Source organism: Oryctolagus cuniculus, chromosome 6, assembly GCF_051225735.1.
Source record: "Oryctolagus cuniculus isolate XC-2025 breed Fujian yellow rabbit chromosome 6, ASM5122573v1, whole genome shotgun sequence".
Lineage (NCBI taxonomy): Eukaryota > Metazoa > Chordata > Mammalia > Lagomorpha > Leporidae > Oryctolagus > Oryctolagus cuniculus.
Genome location: NC_142872.1, coordinates 29,538,956 through 29,558,821, shown reverse-complemented (window position 1 = coordinate 29,558,821; position 19,866 = coordinate 29,538,956). Strand labels below are relative to the sequence as shown.

Below are 19,866 nucleotides of genomic sequence, written 5' to 3'. Positions count from 1 at the left end.
CCATATGGGATGCTGGCACTACAGGCGGTGGCCTTACCCATTACACCACAGCACCGACCCCCCTAAAGGTGATAATTTTCATCATATGCCCTCACCCAGATGCCAGTCCAGCACTGCCTTGGGATCAGGCCAGCAGCCTGCTAAGCAGACTCCAATATGCAGGGAATTTGTCCTAGTGTCAGGTATCAGGCCCTCAGACAGGCTTGAGTAACATGTTTAATCATTTAGGTTCCTCTGTCCACATCTTGCCCATCAGTTAGGGTCGTTCTTTCCTTCCCTGCTGGGCACACTGGCCAGTAAATATCCTTATTGTCGAGGAATATAGCAGCATAGCTCATGAAAGAACTGACACATCCTTCTAGGTGTGATTTCTTCTTAATTTTTAAAAATTTGGGAGGCCAGTGCTGTGGCATACTGGGTAAAGCCACTGCCTGCAGTGCTGGCATCCCATGTGGGTGCCAGTTCAAATCCCAGCTGCTCCTCTTCCAATCCAGCTCCCTGCTATGGCCTGGGAAAGCAGTGGAAGGCCCACGTCCTTGGGCCCCTGCACCCATGTGGGAGACTGAGATGCTCCTGGCTCCTGGTTTCAGCCGAGCTCCGGCATTTGGGAAGTGAACCAGGAGATGAAAGACTTCTCTCTCTCTCTCCCTCTCTCTGCCTCTCTGTAACTCTGCCTTTCAAATAAATAGATCTCTTAAAATTTTTTAATTTTTTATTTGAAGGCCAGCATGTTACAGTGAAGTTAAGCTGCACCTGCAATGTCACCATCCTACCACCTCATGTCCCTGCTGCTCCACTTCTAATCCAGCTCCCTAACAATGCACCTAGGAAAGCAGTAGAAGATGCTCCCACATGGGAAACCCAAATTAAGATTCTGACTCCTGATTTTGGCCATTCCCAAAACCAGACCTGGCCACTGCGGTCATTTGGGGAGTGAACCAGCAGAAGGAGGTCTCTCCCTTTCTGTCTCTCCCTTCCTATCTGTAACTTTGTTTCAAATAAATAAATAAAACTTTTTTTTTTTTTTTTTAATTTGAAAGAGATCTTCCATCTGTTGGTTCACTCTCCAAATGTCTGTAACAGGCAGGGCTGGGTGAAGCAGAAAGCCAGATGCCTGGAACTCAATCAAAGTCTCCTATGTGGGTAGAAGGGTCCAACTACCAGAGCCACCATCTGGTACCTCCCAGGGTGTACATCATCAGGAACCTGGAATTGGGAGCAGGGCCAGGACATGAAGCCAGGCAGCCTTATATGAAATGAAGGCATCCCAAGTGACATCTTAACCATAAAATCACAACCAGAGGATTGGTATTCCAGGGACCCAGAAGGGAGGATGAACACAGAAAAGACAAGACAGCAGGTTAACCAATTTTAATGGAACCAATGATTATACAACAAAATTTTATATACATTCACAGAAACACCTTGCAACCTTTCTGGGAATTATAGAAAGAAAGCAGTGGGAGCCTGTGGAAATTCTCCAGTTGGAACTGGAGATTAGTACTTTGGTCTTTTGACTTCAACCCTGCAATCAAAGGAGAAACAGATCAGCATAAGATACACACACTAGGCAGTTCTTACCACACCCACAGAGGAAGCTGCTCACCCGTCAGCCTCCATCTTCTTTCTCTTCTCAATGATCTGCAAAAAGACGAGTGATAAATGAGTCACACAGCCAGAGTAAATGCAGATACGGCCCAAGACTGACCTCTCGGTCACTTGCATGGCTCTCCCTGTCTATTTCTGGGCCTGTAAGCCAGGGCCTCCTCTCAGCTGAAAGCCTCACACCTGAGGGACAGTCCCACTCACCGCACTTATCTTCTTCCACTGCCGGTCAAGCTCTGCCTTGTCATTGGTTTCCTTGAAGCGCCGAGTTTTCCGCCCCTCAGACATCTTGATGCCATACTGGAACGCAGCCCTGAAAAGAGCCATTGAGTGAAGCAGGCATGAGAGGTTGGCAAAGCAGAAGCAAGGTTTCCCAGAGGGCCCTGCAGGGACACAACCTACTGAAGAATTTATCATCCAGACATCCTCTAACTTGATTTGTAGGCAAGTTCACCCAATCACCATAGGCCTCATCACTCCCTGCCCGTGTTCTCTAACAACTCACTTGGGCAGAGCTTCCTTGTTGTTCATATACTCGCTGTATTCCTCCTGTGTATCAAAGTCCCAGCGGCCTAAGGGGCCCTTTTTGTTACCCTGTTGCAAAACAGAAAGGGGAGACAGGCAGGGAAGAGTCAGTCAGTGGAAATAGAAGTAGCCCTTAGTTAAAGCCAGACTCTCCCAAAATCCCACATTTCACCATTTGTAAGTCTTATTCTGGCCGGCGCCACAGCTCACTAGGCTAATCCTACACCTGCAGCGCCAGCACCCCAGGTTCTAGTCCCAGTTGGGGCGCTGAGTACTAGTCCTGGCTGCTCCTCTTCCAGTCCAGCTCTCTGCTGTGGCCCGTGGAGGATGGCCCAAGTGCTTGGGTCCCTGCACCCGCATGGAAGACCAGGAGGAAGTACCCGGCTCCTGGCTTTGGATGGGTGCAGGCCCAGCCGTAGAGGCCATTAGGGGAGTGAACCAACGGAGGAAAGACCTTTCTCTCTGTCTCTCTTTGTCTAACTCTGCCTGTCAAAAAATAAATTAAAAAAATTTAAAAAAAAAAAAGTCTTATCCTAACAAATAATAAATGCTTACTGCAAACTATGTGATAGACATTATTCTACATACACACCTAAACACCTCTTATTTAATTCTCACAAAGTCAGTGAAGATAGAACTATATTTCTCTCCAGTTTCCTGATGATAAAACTGAGGCATAAACAGTAAAACAAGGGGCTGGCACTGTGGCGCAGCGGGTTAATGCCCTGGCCTGAAGCGCCGGCATCCCATGTGGGCGCCGGTTCAAGACCCAGCTGCTCCACTTCCAATCTAGCTCTCTGTTATGGCCTAGGAAAGCAGTGGAGGATGGCCCAGGTCCTTGGGCCCCTGCACCCGCATGGGAAACCCAGAGGAAACTCCTGGCTCCTGGCTTTGGATCAGCGCAGCTCTGGCCAATTGGGGAGTGAACCAGCGGATGGAAGACAAGACCCTACCCCACACCCCCTCTCTCTCTGCCTCTCCTCTCTCTGTATAACTCTGACTTTCAAATAAATAAATACATCTTAAAACAAAAACAAAACAAAACAAAAAACAGTAAAACAATTTGGCAGTCACAAAATTAGTAAATGGTAGAGGTGGAATTAAACAAAGCTCCAAGAATAAAGAATGCTTTTAGCTACTGCAGTACACTGAGAATAAAGGAAAAGCAGATGATATTTCTTCAACATTAATTTTGTTTAATATTTAAAGGAAAACTTTAATCCTGGCTAGAATAAAGTTCACTTATTTTCTGAAGACTGCAATTCCTCCTTCCCTCTCCACACATGCGTTAATGCCTTCTTACGGACCAGGAGGAAAATCAAAGCCTGGCATATTGTTGTAGGAAACAGAAGGACTCCTGGCCCTAGCTCATTTGATCGTGTGCAGAAACTTCAAAAACAGCTCAGCTGCTCCCGACTTGTAATACTGCTGCTTCTAATGGTGCAACTAAAGGAGGGTCAGGCCCAGTAAGCGAGACACAGATTCCTGTAGAGCAGGAAAGAGGAGATATGGGAAAAGGACCCCATCCTTCCAATGCCATACCTGGTCCATTTTGCTATAATCCACCTCTTCATCACTATCCACAGCCATGTCATCCATCCTAAAGAGAAGCAATGGTAAAACAGATGCTTTAGACTCAGAGCTGTTTGCCTAGAAATGACTTCTCCTCTAGACTTCCCAGAGTCGAACAGTTAATTCAAGTAAGAAATATCCCTGAGTCCCAGCAAATCAAATCTCCACCTCATCCCCCCAAGTTTTTCTCCATAATCCCAGCCACCCCCCTTCCTTATTGGGTCTCACGTACGTGGCTGGATAGCACTCTGCGTAACTGTTTGACATGCCAAAGAAATCTCCCAGCTGCTTTTTGTCTTCTGGCTTCTTTAACATATGCTATGTTAAAGAAAATACTAAGGGCCAGCACTGTGGCAGAGCGGGTAAGGCTGCCACCTGCGGTGCTGGCATCTCAAATGGGCATCAGTTGGAGACCCACCTATTCTACTTCCAATTCAGCTCTCTGCTATGGACTGTGAAAGCAGTGGAAGATGGCCTGAGTAGTCCCTTGGACCCCTGCACCCATGTGGCAGACCCCAAGGGGACTCCTGACTCCTGGCTTTGGATCAGCACAGCTCCAGCTAGTGTGGCTATCTGGGGAGTGGACCAGAGTATGGAAGACCCCTCTCTCTGCCTCTCTGTACCTCTGCTTTTCAAAATAAATGAATAAATCTGAAAGAGGGGGGGAGGGAGGGAAGGAGGAGGGGGAGAGGAGGAGAGGGGAGGGAAGGTGAAGGGAGGGGAGGGAAGAGAAAAAAGAAAATACTAGATACAATTTCATTAAGAAAAACTTTAGGCAAGAGAGTCCAAGCGTCAGAAGTCTCAACGTGAAAATTCTAAGGAGAGGGCTAAGCTTCAGTGGGACCCCCAGGGGAGGGGCAAGGCAAGCTTTCATCCCTGTCAAATTCAGCATAAAGCAGAAGGAGTGAGGGGGCAAAAGGGAGCAGGGAGGCAAGTGAGGTAGAGCTGAAAAGGGGACAGTTCTTCAGAACCCAGGAACATATTAAAATAAAGGATATGACTCAGTGCCTTCCCAACCAGCAGACCCAGCAAACTTTTCATTGATGGACTTGATCAACTCCTTGGCAGAGCCAGGTCCTGAGAAAAAAAGAACTCTGCTCAGCCTTAGAACCAAGGCACTCACAAATTCCTCCCCTTGAAACACTTCCAACCTGCGCCTTTCGTAAAAATATTTTTTTCCTGGCAACAGACCCTTTCATCTAATAAAATTTTATCCACACTCCAATTATTAATGAGCTACTGTGGAGGAGATGGTGGTGAGGTAACCAGAACACTGCACAATTAACCTCGACGCACCTGCTCAAAACCCCAGGGCTACAGGAAATGCTATCTAAGACCAAACATATCCTGCCATTGCCCAGGAAGGTGCACAGAACTCCAGACTCATCCTGTCTATCCTGCAAGCAAGACATGATTCTTTTGAGAACCCACAATCAAGAAGCTTCCCAATCTGACCTTTACCAGCTCTGCGCTCTAGATCAAATTCAGCCCAGGGAAAGCAGCACTGTAATAGCTAATGGAAAAAACCGTGCACAGGACCCACCTTTGTCGACGTCCATGGGCTGAAAAGAGAAAACTGAGGTGAGTGTCACCAAGAGGGATTCCCATTCATCTCTCCCACAGACTGAAACAATTCCCTACCCCACTTCATCCCCATGTCCAGGATGGTTCCCCCCACACCCGCTCCCCACATTAGCTGACTCAGTGGCTGCTGTGAAGCCACGAAGCACTTACATAATAAATGGGAGGTCCTGCACCTAGCTCGGGGCTCCACCGGTGGTACCAAGGGCCCACATCTCACCTCATCATCCACTTTTGGCTTCTCAAAGTAGCTGTGCCTCTTCTTTTCCTCCTCCCTCTCTCGGTCCCGCTCCCGCTCCCGCTCCCGATCTCGTTCTCGTTCACGCTCTCGGTCACGGTCTCTGTCTCTCTCCCGATCACGCTCACGTTCCCGGTATCTCTCCCGTTCCTTGTCCCGAGGTGTCTTGGTGGTGGAAGGAACATAATCACCAATGTCTTCAAAAATGCTAAGAAAACACAGACCACTAGTTGGCAAGGTTACACATATTTCCACTTCCCCTGGTCATTTTCCCAGACTTTTTAAAAAGATTTATTTTACTTATTTGAAAGGCAAAGTTACAAACGGAGAAACAGAGAGATCTTCCTTCTGGTTCATTGTCCAAATGGCCACAGCAGCCAGATCTGGGCCAGGCCCAAAGAAGGAGCTATAAGCTCCACCAGGTCGCCCAAGTGGGTTCAGGGGCCCAAGCACTTGGGCCATTTTCCGCTGCTTTCCCAGGCACATTAGCAGGGAGCTAGATCAGAAGTGGAGCAGCTAGGACTTGAACCAGCACCCATGTGTATGATGCCAGCATGCAGGCAGCAGCTTAATCTGCTACACCACAACACCTGCCCCTATTTTTCCAGATTCTTACACCATGTCCACCCCACAATTTCTTGGCCAAAGCCAAGAAATGTGGCATCCCCGCTGTGAGATTAGGTGACAGGGGCTGGAATACATACTTCATGTCAGCCTCCGGAGGTTTCTTCTCTTCCAACTTCCCTGAAAAGTCAAGAGAGGAGTCAGGAAAACACTCCTGAATTAATTCCCACTCTGCCTCACTAACCTCCCCAAATCTCAATGCACTTTGAAACATCTTCTGTTTAAAGGACAAAAGCTACCCACTCTCCCTCCGCATGCTTCAAACCTGACCATAGCTTCCTGGATGGGCCAAGCAGACAGAACCTGAATATAACCAACTCCTTGTAATGGTCCACTGCTCCATTTTTCTCTGCTCCCTTCATGCTGACAGCTTTCAGGACGCTTTGGTCCCATCCCCAGGTGCCCCTACAATGGTGACAGGGCTCTCCCAAGCTTTCTGGGTACCTTTATCCTTCTTTTTGAGCTTCTTGTTGCGGGTTCCCTGCCGCAGGTATGACAGGATCTGGGTGAGCTTGCTGATGACAATGTCATTTGTGGTCAGTGTGGTCTGGGCCTGAAAACGCCAAGAAGCAAGAACATTATCCAGCTGAGCAGGAGTCTCTTCATTTATTCATTCACTCAATTAACATAATGAAAAGAAAGTTACAATTAATGAGGTGGAAACAAGGAAAAGAGGTGCCGCATAAGGACTCTCCAGACAGATGAAAACAATATGCACAAAGGCCCTGGATCCAAAGTGAATCCAAAACATTCAGGAAAGCCAGGACAGCCAGGAAGTCGTGGTGAAGGGACCAGCAAGATCAGATGTTGTAAGGCTCCCAGGCAGTGGTGGATTCCTCTCTTTAATTCAAGAACAGTAAGAAACCATTGAAAACTTAACTGTAATGAGACAAAAATTTGAATTTGAAACAGATTCCCCTAGCCATATGTTAAAAAAAAATCATAATGGAAGTTGGGATGGAGGCAGGGGGTTGATGATTACAGAGGAAAATTTTCTAAAATTGACTGTCATGGTTACACAGCTCTAAAGACAGTAAAAAAAAAAAGGCACTGATGTGAATAATTTGAGTAAATTTTATGGCATATAAATTAGATCTCAACAAATAGATATAATAATATATTGGAAGGAAACTAGAATGGAAGTGAGGAACCAATTAAGGGCTTCTTTTAGTAGCTTCAAGAGATTGTAGCATAGAATGGAATACTACTGATAGAGATGGAGAAAAGTAAATGGATTCAAACCAGATTTAGGAAGCAAAAAATGAGCAGTACTTGGTCATGTGGTAGGTGAGAAACAAGACAGAAGTGGGGCTGATTGTCATATTTGAAGCTCATATGATAGGTTCTCAGGACTCTTGACTCACCTCCATGGTGGGGCAATCAGCCTTGCTGCGAATAAGAGTGGTAGGGATATCTGTGTCCGCATACTCATCATCTAAGTCCACCACATAGGCCATGCGGCCTGGTAAGAAGAGTTCATTCCGCTCATATGCTTTGCTCTTGAAAAGCATACGGTAAACATTGCGACCTACAAAATGGCAAGCAATAGTGAATAGCCAATGAGATCCTTCTATAACAGCCATCATTTATTAAGTCCTTACTCTATGGCAGACACCATGCCATGCGCTACACATGCATTGCTTCATTCAGTCTTCACAATATTATTATCCCTATTTTACTGGTAAGAATACTAAGGCTGGAAATTAAGTGATTTATCTAAAGTCAAATAACTACCAAGTAACAGAGCCAAGAACTGGACCTAGGCAGTCATAACTCAAAAGCCTGGGCTCCTGTCCACTCTTCTACACTGCCCTCTCGAGAGCACTGCGAGCCTGCACTGTTTGAAGCCCTGGGAGGAAAAGGATGAGGGTCAAGGTAACTCTGATGATGATGGACAAAACAGTGTACAACGTGTTCAACATGGTTATTAGCATGTTTTATCTATATCATTTTTCAACCCTGCAATAATCCCATGAGGTAAACATCAACTCAATTTATACAAATGAAAAGGAAACAAAGTTAGTGGTCTAAAATCACATATCCAGGGGCCGGCGCCATGGCGCAGCAGGTTAAAGCCCTGGCCATATGGGTACCAGTTCAAGTCCCGCCTGCTCCTCTTCCAATCTAGCTCTCTGCTGTGGCCAGGGAAAGCAGTAGAAGATGGCCCAAGTCCTTGGGCCCCTGAACCTATGTGGGAGACCAGGAAGAAGCTCCTGGCTCCTGGCTCCTGGCTTCAGATCAGCGAAGCTCTGGCTGTTGTGGCCAACTGGGGAGTGAACCATTAGATGGAAGACCTCTCTCTCTCTCTGCCTCGCCTTCTCTCTCTGTGTAACTCTGACTTTCAAAATAAATAAATATGGCGCCAGCACACCGGGTTCTAGTCCCGGTCGGGGCGCTGGATTCTGTCCCGGTTGCCCCTCTTCCAGGCCAGCTCTCTGCTGTGGCCCGGGAGTGCAGTGGAGGATGGCCCAAGTGCTTGGGCCCTGCACCCCATGGGAGACTAGGAGAAGCACCTGGATCCTGCCATCAAGGAAGACCTTTCTCTCTGTCTCTCTCACTGTCCACTCTGCCTGTCAAAAAATAAATAAATAAATCTTTAAAAAAATCACATATCCAGTGTGGGTTCACCATCATTTAGAGACACCTTCACTGAGATCTAACTCCATACTCCGAGCTTTGAATCATCAACCCTATTACCTCCTCTGAGGCACAGGCCTCAGGAGAAAGAGCTTCCAATCTAACTGCGGAGACACAAATAACAAGTGAAATAACTAAGTCCATGTGTGAGTTCAATTAGAATATTTTTTGGTAACTAGCTGGCTTAAGAGTAAGATAAAGGTAAAGAAGCTGAGGAACAAAAGACATCCTTCCAGAAATTATTAAATTCCCTTTCATTGACCTATAGTGCATAATCACTAGCATAAAAACCTGTACTCACCCAGACGTGTTTTAAATTCAATTTTGTTTTCAGGATCCTCATCTTTCCTGGGGGGAAAAAATTTTTTTTTAATTTTTTATCGGGGAGACTGAATGGGTTCCTTACTTTAGGTCTCACATGTTTCTACAATTTCAAGATTTCTTTGATATTTACTTACTTGGTTTCCTTCTGGGGCTTTTCCATCAGTTCCTCTTCCTCTTTCTCTTTGCTCGCAATCTCAGCTCGTACCTAAGAGGAAAGCAAATAATGTTTAAAAAAACACATTTACCTGTCATATTTCTATGGAACATCCACTACACCATACTATGGCAGGAACTCAGAACATCATGTTAAACAGGACAGGCACTGTTCTTATTCTAAAGGAGCATGTAGCAGAAGAAACAGTAACTGCTGTAAGTAAAATAGAAGACCTATGCAGGAAATGGAAGGTAAGGAATTGGGGTCCTGCTTAACCATACCTACATTATCAGGAAGGCTTTCCCAAAGATACAAAATTGAGGCTGATACTTAGACAATGTAAGCAATTAGTTCTAAGAAGGAGTCATCTTTAGCACTTCTTCCAGGTTAGATGGTGTAAACCACCAGGAGTTGCCTGCCTTGCCTCATAGGCTGAATTAGAATATTCAACACACTAGCATTTCCCCCACCAGTCCACCAGAACACACCTTTTGAAGCAGAGCAAAATCCAGACCTTTCACCAAATGGGTGTGTTCCATGTCACCACCCAAGAACTTAGACTCCTGGATCAACTGTCTTCTTTTCTCCGCAGCTGATTTATCCCTGAATAATGAAAGAGGTCGCATTACAGAAATCCTTTGTGGCTGCTAAGTGCCCTTTGAAATAGCTGAGTATGAGCTTCAGAGCAAGGGCAGTGTTAGGAAGAGCTCCCAAAGTGACTGACAAGTTGAGGGAACCATGCCCTCGCCCCCTTGGTACTCACGCCTCAGCAGTGGGGCCCACAGCCCGGTAGTTAGCCGTGGTGCTTATCAGCTCGGTTTCCTCGTAATCTTTGTTTACACCATCTCTCCGTTCCTTGGCACGGTCCCGGTACTTCTCTGCTAGCTCCCTCTCTCTCTCAATTTCCTGTTGGCGAAGCTTGGCATAGTAACTGTGAAAGGACAAAAGTACATGCGTAAGGCTCACCAGCAGCTATCTCAAGGTCAACAGAATTATTCCTGTCAGTCTCTCAGATCTTCTCCCAGCGCTCAACAGTCAGAGCTCACACATTCCCTGAGAGAACTGCTGACCCCGTCCTCAACATCAGAACTACGGGCTTTTTCCGGCTCATAGAAATAAAGCTGAAGGGCCGGCGGTATGGCTCAGCGGGTTAATGCCCCAGGCTTGAAGCGCTGTCATCTCAAATGAGCGCCAATTCTAGTCCTGACTGCTCCTCTTCCGATCCAGCTCTCTGCTGTGGCCTGGAAGAACAGTAGAAGATGGCCCAAGTCCTTGGGCCCTGCACCCACGTGGGAGACCTGCAAGAACCTCCCGGCTCCTGGCTTCGGATCAGCGCAGCTCTGGCCATTGTAGCCATCTGGGGAGTGAACCAGCAGATGGAAGACCTCTCTGTCTCTACCTCTCTCTGTAACTCTTTCAAATAAATAAAATAAATCTTAAAAAAAAAAAAAAAAAGCTGAAAAGCCACCTTAGGACATTCCATCTATCACTTTAGAACCTTTGAATCCCGAGCCGGCGCCGTGGCTCAATAGGCTAATCCTCCACCTTGCGGCGCCGGCACACCGGGTTCTAGTCCCGGTTGGGGCGCCGGATTCTGTCCCGGTTGCCCCTCTTCCAGGCCAGCTCTCTGCTATGGCCAGGGAGTGCAGTGGAGGATGGCCCAGGTGCTTGGGCCCTGCACCCCATGGGAGACCAGGAAAAGCACCTGGCTCCTGGCTCCTGCCAGGATCAGCGCGGTGCGCCGGCTGCAGCGGCGGCCATTGGAGGGTGAACCAACGGCAAAGGAAGACCTTTCTCTCTGTCTCTCTCTCACTGTCCACTCTGCCTGTCAAAAAAAAAAAAAAAAAAAAAAAAAAAACCTTTGAATCCCCCCATATCTACTGATTCTCTGCATGTTTCACAGATTTTTCTACAAAGCAATCATAAAATCCTCTGAATTTTTATTATTTTCCACATTTAAACTGGAAGTAACTCATTCCTTGCTGGTCCACGGCATGGGTCCAGAAGGTTGTTTCATATAAATAATAATGAAGGCAATAAAGATTTAGTGAGTAGGGGCTGGCACTGTGGTGTAGCAGGTAAAGCCGCCACCTACAGTGCCGGCATCCCATATGGGCGCCAGCTCAAGTCCCAGCTGCTCCACTTTCCAATCCAGCTCTCTGCTACGGCCTGGGAAAGCAGTGGATGATGGCCCAAGTCCTTGGACCCCTGCACCTGCATGAGAGACCTGGAAGAGGCTCCTGGTTCCTGGCTTCGGATCAGCAAAGCTCTGGACGTTGCAGCCAATTGGGGAGTGAACCATCGAATGGAAGACTCTCTCTCTCTCTCTCTCTCTGCCTCTCCTCTCTCTGTGTAACTCTGACTTTCATATAAATAAATAAATCTTTTAAAAAAAAAAGATTTAGTGAGTGGTCATTACATGCCACACACTGATATTAAGGACTTACAATATACTTTTCACAGTTCAAGTTCCTAACAACCTGACAAAAGTCACCACTATTTCTATTCCATCCATGCATTAGAGGGGTTAAGGAAAATGCCCAAGGTTATCGAGCTTGAAACTGGTGATGATGTGGCCAGCAGTGCGGAGCAGCGGGTTAAGCTGCCTTCCGAGATGCCAGCATCCTATAAGAGTCCGAGTTTCAGTCTCAGCTGCTGACTTACAACCCAGCTCCCTGTTAATCCACCTGGGAAAGCAGCAAAAGATGGCTCAAGAGCTTGGGCCCCTGCCTCCCATGTGGAAACCCAGATGGAGTTCCTGGCTCCTGGCTTTGGCCTGGCCCAGACATGGCTGTTGCAGCCATTTGGGAGTGAATCATCGTACAGAAGATCTCTCAGATCTCTCTGTCTCTCCTTCTTCTCTGTAATTTTGCCTTTGAAATAAGTAAATAAATCTTGAAAAGAAAAAAAAAAAAAAAACAGGTGATAATGAGATTAAATACAGCCAGGCTGACTCCAAAGGCCTACACTGCTACTCTAAGTATCATCCCTCTCCAGTACCAAAGCAGAAAACCTCAGTCTGTACTCCCTTCCCCCAAACCCTAGCCACCTTTCCCAACACCCCCCACTGCTTCTTCACCTCTTCTTTTTTCGCCTTCGTGCAGCTGGGTCTTCATCCTCATTGTACTCCCTTGGCATCCTAGAAGAAACAAATTCAGTGATGGCAAAGTATTGCCATGGCTCTAGAAACTCCAAAAAGTAAACAATGCAAGAATTTCAAGCAGGTGGAGATCCACATCATTAATTAGGTGAGCAGTTCCCAAACTTCATAAAGCATCATAAACACATAAGGGATTTTTAAAATTATGTGTCTCCAAGTATCTACTCCAGAGAGTCTATGGAGCTAGAATAGGCCCAGAAAGCTGCCCATTTGCACCCGTAGTGACTCTAGTACAAGTGGTCCATGGACTACATCCTGAGAAACAGTGAAAACATTAGAACCACAGGCATAAACACAGTAGTCTAACTCCTAAGACATTCTGGTTCAGTAGAATGGGATAAGGTACAAAGGAGATGAGAGACGGGTTGGGTCACCTAAGACTTACTCATGGTGACGTGATTTAGAGGGTGGCGCAGAGGTGGGTGCAGCCCTCGGGGTCATGAGAAGTTTCCTGAAGTCTTCATTGGTAAGCTTTGATCTAAAAGAAAAGGCAAAGTTTTTAAAAAAAATTAGTACTCAAGAGAAAAATTTGACTAACTTAAATAGAACCAGAGAAATACACAAACTAAAACAGACATGCTACTTTCAACATATTAGAATGTTAGCTATTAAGAAGTCTGATAGGGGCTAGCACTGTAGTATAGTGGGTGAAGCTGCCACCTGCGGAGCCAACATCCCCTATGGGCTGCTCCACTTCCAACCCAGCTCTTTGCTATGGCCTGGGAAAGCAATAGAGGAAGGCCCAAGTGCTTGGGCCCCTGCACCCACGTGGGAGAGCTGGAGGAGACTTCTGGCTCCTGGCTTTGAATCAGCCCAGCTCCAGCCATTGCAGCCATCTGGGGAGTGAACTAGCAGATGGAAGATACTACTCTCTCTCTCTGCCTCTGCCTCTCTGTAACTCTGCCTTTCAAATAAATAAATGTTAAAAAAAATTAAAATTAAAAAAAGTCTGATAAATAAAGTATGAGAGAATTGGGGGAAAATGTTTATTCTCATGGGAATACGAACAATTTAACCAATTTGGAGGGCAATTTCACAGTATCTGTGGAAATTTAAGTATAAATATCTTGTGGCCCAGCAACTCCACTTATTTATATTTAGTTTGGTTGATTACTAGCATAGGTATCTAAGAAAGTCTGTGGGTCCAACACCATGAGGCAGCCAATTAAGCCGCCACTTGTGACACTAGCATCCCATAGGAGAACTGGTTTGAGTCCCTGCTGCTCCACTTTCAATCTAGCTACCTGCTAATGCACTTGAGAAGGCAGTGAAGGATGGCCCACATGCTTGGAGACCTGGATGGAGCCAGACTCCCAGCTCAGTCTCAGTCATTGGGGTCATTTGGAATGAAGATCTCTTTCTCTCCCTCTCTCTATCTTGGCCCATCAAATAAATACATAAAACTAAGTTAAACAAAAAAAAAAAAAAATGCAAGCCTGTAACGGATATTTCATTATAGTTTTGAAAATAACAAGAGTTGGAAACAACCTTAACATCCATTCACTGGAGACACTAAACTGCAAAGTTTTCTAAATATCAGTCACACAGCATTGATGGCATAAGAGATAACATCACTTGGTACACTAACAAGGACTGCGTCCTTGACCAAACTCTAGTCAAGTTCCTTTGTGCTCTCTTCGACTAGGGCTCTCCCTTAGCCTGTCAACCTGTTTTTGAAAAGAATCCTACTGTGGGGCCAGGCTGTGGTGTAGCAGGTAAAGACGCCACCTGCAGTGCTGGCATCTCATATGGGTATCAGTTCGAATCCCAGCTGCTTCACTCCCAGTCCAGCTCTCTGCTGATGCCATGGGAAAGCAGTGGAAAAGAGCCCCAGGCTTGGGACCCTGCACCTGTGTAGGAGACCCAGAAGAAGCTCCTGGCTCCTGGCTTCGGATCAGCCCAGCTCTGGTCGTTGTGGCCATTTGGGAGTGTTCTCTCTCTCCCTCTCTCTTCCTGTAATTCTGCCTTTCAATTAAACAAATCTTTAAAAAGAAAGATTTCTGCTAGATAAATTTGTCAAGAACCTCCCTACTCTTGATATCCAATAAAGTTCTCCTTCCCCACCCTTTGTATTTAAGCTAGTCCTCTTCCCCAAGGAAGAATTTATTGAAGACTATAATAACAGGAGTGAGACTGAACACAACTCCAGATACAGTCAACAAAGACAGAGGGAGATGTTACTAATATGAACTTGGTTAGGTGGAGGTCGGGGGAATTCTGTTCTTTGTTAAAACAGGACTCAGGAGACTGGCGCTGTGGCGCAGTGGCCCTGCAGCCCTGGCCTGAAGCACCAGCATCCCATATGGGCCCTGGTTCTAGTCCCAGCTGCTCCTCTTCCAATTCAGCTCTCTGCTATGGTCTGGGAGAGCAGTGAAAGATAGCCCAAGCCCTTGGGCCCCTGCGCCCACATGGTAGACCCAGAGGAAGCTCCTGGCTCCTGGCCTCGGATCATCTCAGCTCTGACCGTTGCAGCAATCTGGGGAGTGAACCAGCAGATGGAAGACCTCTCTCTCTGTCTCTACCTCTCTCTGTAGCTCTTTCAAATAAATAAAATAAATCTTAAAAAAAAAAACACACACACACACACACACAGGATTTGCAGTCCAAGCTCTAGTCAAAAACAAGACTCCTGGGTTCTTTGTCACTGCCACAAAAATCTTTCTCCAATGGTTACCTCTAAGAAACAGACCAGAATTGGGGATGTTATCAATTACAACTTTACCTTTAATTCCTATACTTTATTTAAAAAAAAAAAGATTTATTTATTTATTTGAAAGTCGGAGTTACACAGAGAAGGAGAGGCAGAGAGAGACAGAGACAGACACAGAGACAGAGAGAGGTCTTCCATCTGCTGGTTTACTCCCCAATTGGCTGCAGCGCCCAGAGCTGCACTGATCCGAAGCCAGGAGCCAGGAGCTTCTTCCAGGTCTCCCATGCAGGTGCAGGGGTCCAAGGACTTGGGCCACCTTCTACTGCCTTCCCAGCCCATAGCAGAAGAGCTGGATCACAAGCAGAGCAGCCAGATCTTGAACCGGTGACCATATGAGATGCTGGCACTGCAGGCAGCGGCTTTTCCCACTATACCACAGTGCTAGCCTTCCTATAGTTTAATATTCTATGAGAGGAATTAATTCCTGTATAATGTCTAATCAAACAACATTTAAAAATCTAGCACTGGTGGCCGGCGCCGCGGCTCACTAGGCTAATCCTCCGCCTAGCGGCGCCGGCACACCGGGTTCTAGTCCCAGTCGGGGCGCCGGATTCTGTCCCGGTTGCCCCTCTTCCAGGCCAGCTCTCTGCTGTGGCCAGGGAGTGCAGTGGAGGATGGCCCAGGTGTTTGGGCCCTGCACCCCATGGGAGACCAGGAAAAGCACCTGGCACCTGGCTCCTGCCATCGGATCAGCGCGGTGCGCCGGCCGCAGCGCGCCGGCCGCGGCGGCCATTGGAGGGTGAACCAACGGCAAAGGAAGACCTTTCTCTCTGTTTCTCTCTCTCTCACTGTCCACTCTGCCTGTCAAAAAAAAAAAAAAAAAAAAATCTAGCACTGGGGCTGTCCCTGTGGTGCAGCGAGTTAAAGCCCTAGCCTGCAGTGCCAGCAGCCCATATGGGCACCAGTTTGCATCCCAACTGCTCCACTTCTAATCCAGTTCTCTGCTAATGAGCCAGGAAAGCAGTGGAGGATGGCCCAAGTCCTTGGGCTCCTGCACCCGCATGGGAGACCAGAAGAGACTTCAAGCTCCTGGATCAGCTCAGCTCTGGCCATTGCAGCCATTTGAGGACTGAACCAGCTGTTGGAAGACCAATCTTTCTCTGTCTATATCTCTCTTTGTAACTCTTCCAAATAAATAAAATACATCTTTATTTAAAAAAAAAAAAAAAAAAAAAAAAAAAACTAGCACCTGGGGCCAGCATTTGGCATAGCAGGTAAAAGCTGTCACCTGCAATGCTGGTATCCCATATGGGCACTGGTTCATGTCCCAGCTGCTCCACTTCCGATCCAGCTCCCTGCTGATGGCCTGGGAAAAGCAGCAGCAGATGACCCAAATGCGTGGGTCCATGTTACCCAAGTAAGAGCTGGATTAAGTTCCTGGCTTCCGCCTAGCCCAGCGCTGGTGGCTGTAGCCACCTGGGCAGATAATCAGAGGGTGAAAAATCTCTCTTCTATGTCTCTACCTCTGTCACTCTTCAATCCCTTCAAAATACATCAAGGAAACTTAAAAAAAAAAATACTAGCACCTTCCATGCTAGAACTGATTGAATTATCTTTTGTGGTTGGCCTGTCCCAGTTAAGGTTCATAGTGATAAAAGGCCAAGTGGTACTATTTTTGGACTATTCTTGTTGATAAGAAATTCACAATTCTTTCACCCTCTCACCGCTACTCCATTCCACCGTTGCTCAGCGTATTCCTTTCTCTGGCCTTACAACAAAATACTCACTGATGGAAGGAGTGAGGATCGTCCACATCATGGCCATCTGGGGCCAAAGGATTGGAGAACGGCTCGCCTATCGAAAAGAATTGACATTAATTTAATTTCATGCGTCAGGTCCTGTGTCAAAATGGGAATGCAGTGGTGAAGAACACAGCAGAAACCTAAGAACAGCGATGGCGTCAATATAATGTACTAAGTCCTGACATGGGGGAAGCTGTGGTAACGCAGAGCGGCCCCTAAACCCGCGCTGGCTGGTCAACAAAGGTTTCCTGAAGATCACATCTAAAATACTACGTGAAAAAGGAGGCTGGCGCCGTGGCTCACTAGGCTAATCCTCCGCCTTGCGGCACACCGGGTTCTAGTCCCGGTCAGGGCACCGAATTCTGTCCCGGTTGCCCCTCTTCCAGGCCAGCTCTCTGCTGTGGCCCGGGAAGGCAGTGGAGGATGGCCCAAGTGCTTGGGCCCTGCACCCCATGGGAGACCAGGAGAAGCACCTGGCTCCTGCCGTGAGATCAGCGCGGTGCGCCAGCCGCAGCGCGCTGGCTGCAGCGGCCATTGGAGGGTGAACCAACGGCAAAGGAAGACCTTTCTCTCTGTCTCTCTCTCACTGTCCACTCTGCCTGTCAAAAAAAAAAAGAACAGACACAACCTAGGAGTAAATAAGGGGGCGGGGGAGGAAGGAGAGGCCACAGCCACAAGCTGTTCGTCCTCTCTGGGGGCAGCAACCAGGCTTGAGAACGGAGTCTGCAGCTGCTCAAAAGGCCCAAGAGCTTCGCTGGGCTGCAAGCCTCACATACACACCATCAAGCTCAGCAGCCGAGGTAAAGCGCCAAGTGCCCCGAGTCCCGCAGGGAAAAAAGGACAGATGACCCGAACTTACTATCTCGCTCCGGCATCTTGTCTCCTGCGTTTCAACGACAGCAAGAGCCTAATTTCCAACAACAACACCGTCGCAACAAGCCCTTCCCACAGTGCACCTCGGAAATGAACCCACAGTGCTTTGTGTTCCGAGCCTTTCCGCTTCCTCCCTCTCGAATCCGTCCCACCCTGCGCACAGAGATGACCTCACTGCGGCCCTACAACGCTTTTTTGTCATTGGCTAAACCTTTACCCCGCCCTCTACATCGCCCAATCGATGGCGGAGGTTGGGGAGTCCGCTATTGGTCCGACTAGAGAACTTGGCCGGAAGTACCTGCCTTGGGGGTCTTCAGTAGCAGCGGAGATGGCGGCAGCCGCAGCGACCCGAGGGGTCGGGGCAAAACTGGGGCTGCGTGAGATTCGCATCCACTTATGTCAGCGCTCGCCCGGGAGCCAGGGCGTCAGGTGAGGCGTGGCGTGGTGAGGCAAGCAGGCGGGCGGGCTTCGGGACGCCGGGGTCACGACCTCGACCTCCCAGTGTTTGGGCAGGACTGTGCCCACAGCACGCGCGGCGCTCTCCCGGCCCCACAGGGACTTCATCGAGAAACGCTACGTGGAGCTGAAGAAGGCAAACCCCGACCTACCCATCCTAATCCGTGAATGCTCCGACGTGCAGCCCAAACTGTGGGCCCGTTACGGTGAGCGCGGGATGCCGGGGGTAAAAAAAGAGAAGGGGCCGCCCAGAGTGAGGCAGAAACCTGCGAAGAGACAGGAATTTGGACTCTGGCCTTGCTGTTGACCTTGTTGCCAGTGAGGGAATTGAAATTCGCAGGGTTCATGTGATGCTCTGTAGCCTAGACAACATCCACTTGGACGTGGTCGAGGCCTGCGCGGGGACCAGGAGCTGTCATTTCTGTGGTTCAGAGCCGACTTCAGATAGGAGACGCTCAGCGGTGTAGGGCCTTCCCAACTGCGTGTGGCCGGTGCCGCTCCAAGTGGTGTGAGCGTCCCCGTGACGTTGGACGCGTAATGCCATCCATCCCTGTGCTGAGTGGCTTCTACCTAACTTAAGGCTCACTTTAGTTCGTTAATCACGAGGGGATTTTTTTCTTATTGCAGAGATTGGAAACCGAATCAGAACTGTCCAGAGCACAGCTAAAGCTCTGCAGCTAGGATAGAACGTGGTAGATGCGTTACCTTTGTTCCTTTTTCCGGGAACGCACTAGGTCTCCATGACTGGCCCCTTGTTAGGTTGTTGTGATTTGGGTTGGATGGATGTATTACCACCTTAAAAAGACATTCCCTGCCCATGTTATATTGCTCCAGCCCCTTATCGTATTACCCCATTCTAGTTTATTGCAATCTGGAAATTTCTTAGCATGTTGCCTAATACATAGTAGTTATGCAGTATTTATGTGAACTGAATCGTGGGATTTTAATCATAGCTTGTAACTCCACCCCGCCCTAGGGATATCATGTGCTGGGGGAGAGGCAGATTTGTTCTTACTGTAGTGTGCCATGCACTAATAATTGAAGGGAAAAAAGTTCACATTCCAAAAGTCAGTATAGAGACAGAGAGACTAGTATATTATGCTAGTGAAGAATGGGTGCCCAGCCAAGGCTGGGCCTACACAGTACACTGCTCATGGTAGTTAAAAATAAACATCTACAGTGTCCCTTTAAAGCCTCCCTGGAACACTTTCAGTCTCATCGTGGCTGCCCAGAATCAGCCAAGATTGTATTTGAAACTGGGCTTCCTGAGTTTGGGACCCACTGGATTAATCCCAGTCATACCCACTCTCCCTTGGTCATGTTCCTTTACCACTCTTCCCATCCTAACAAGATCGTAAGATAGAGACTTTTATGCTTGTGCACAGTTGACTCTTCAAGCCACTTCTCTATCTCCCCTACACAGCATTTGGCCAAGAGAAGAATGTCTCTTTGAACAACTTCAGTGCTGATCAGGTAACCAGAGCCCTGGAGAATGTGCTAAGTGGCAAGGCCTGAAACTGCCAGAGGAAGAGCCCCAGAACTTGGGCTCTACTGGACTGAGTACAGGATGGAAAACCGTGTTCTGTATAAAGTTGTGCTATGAAATGCTCAGAGTGTTCTTGTCCTCTCTCGACCCTCTAGCCCATTTTGTGCAACCAAGGCAAA

The 19,866-nt window shown here is 47.8% G+C and overlaps 2 protein-coding genes across 2 annotated transcripts; one reads left to right on the top strand and one right to left on the bottom strand.

The window, feature by feature from the left end:
• Nucleotides 1-1,356: 1,356 nt before the first annotated feature.
• On the bottom strand, nucleotides 1,357-17,826 carry IK (IK cytokine). Its single transcript, XM_008255127.5, has 20 exons — nucleotides 17,732-17,826; nucleotides 16,858-16,924; nucleotides 12,806-12,898; nucleotides 12,340-12,399; nucleotides 10,024-10,191; nucleotides 9,749-9,863; nucleotides 9,241-9,311; nucleotides 9,084-9,130; nucleotides 7,510-7,673; nucleotides 6,590-6,698; nucleotides 6,226-6,265; nucleotides 5,504-5,729; nucleotides 5,246-5,264; nucleotides 4,701-4,779; nucleotides 3,935-4,015; nucleotides 3,673-3,730; nucleotides 2,111-2,199; nucleotides 1,810-1,918; nucleotides 1,607-1,641; nucleotides 1,357-1,525 (listed from the first exon to the last, which is right to left on the bottom strand). Exons 1-20 carry the CDS (start codon nucleotides 17,745-17,747, stop codon nucleotides 1,498-1,500), a joined length of 1,674 nt encoding a protein of 557 aa, XP_008253349.1. The 5' UTR covers nucleotides 17,748-17,826; the 3' UTR covers nucleotides 1,357-1,497.
• Nucleotides 17,827-18,056: 230 nt separating this feature from the next.
• Nucleotides 18,057-19,806, top strand: NDUFA2 (NADH:ubiquinone oxidoreductase subunit A2). The gene is made up of 3 exons (XM_002710254.6): nucleotides 18,057-18,174; nucleotides 18,301-18,407; nucleotides 19,625-19,806. The coding sequence occupies exons 1-3, from the start codon at nucleotides 18,074-18,076 to the stop codon at nucleotides 19,714-19,716; spliced, it is 300 nt and encodes a 99-aa protein (XP_002710300.5). The 5' UTR covers nucleotides 18,057-18,073; the 3' UTR covers nucleotides 19,717-19,806.
• Nucleotides 19,807-19,866: the final 60 nt, after the last annotated feature.

Coding starts and splice junctions, on each gene's coding strand:
- IK (XM_008255127.5), bottom strand. Junction 4,016..4,700: donor GGTTGGGAAGGCACTGAGTC/ATATCCTTTATT, acceptor AACATAGCATAT/GTTAAAGAAGCCAGAAGACA. Junction 1,642..1,809: donor AGTGGAAGAAGATAAGTGCG/GTGAGTGGGACT, acceptor GTCTTTTTGCAG/ATCATTGAGAAGAGAAAGAA.
- NDUFA2 (XM_002710254.6), top strand. CDS start 18,074: ATGGCGGCAGCCGCAGCGACCCGAGGGGTCGGGGCAAAACTGGGGCTG. Junction 18,175..18,300: donor CCCGGGAGCCAGGGCGTCAG/GTGAGGCGTGGC, acceptor CCGGCCCCACAG/GGACTTCATCGAGAAACGCT. Junction 18,408..19,624: donor CAAACTGTGGGCCCGTTACG/GTGAGCGCGGGA, acceptor TCCCCTACACAG/CATTTGGCCAAGAGAAGAAT.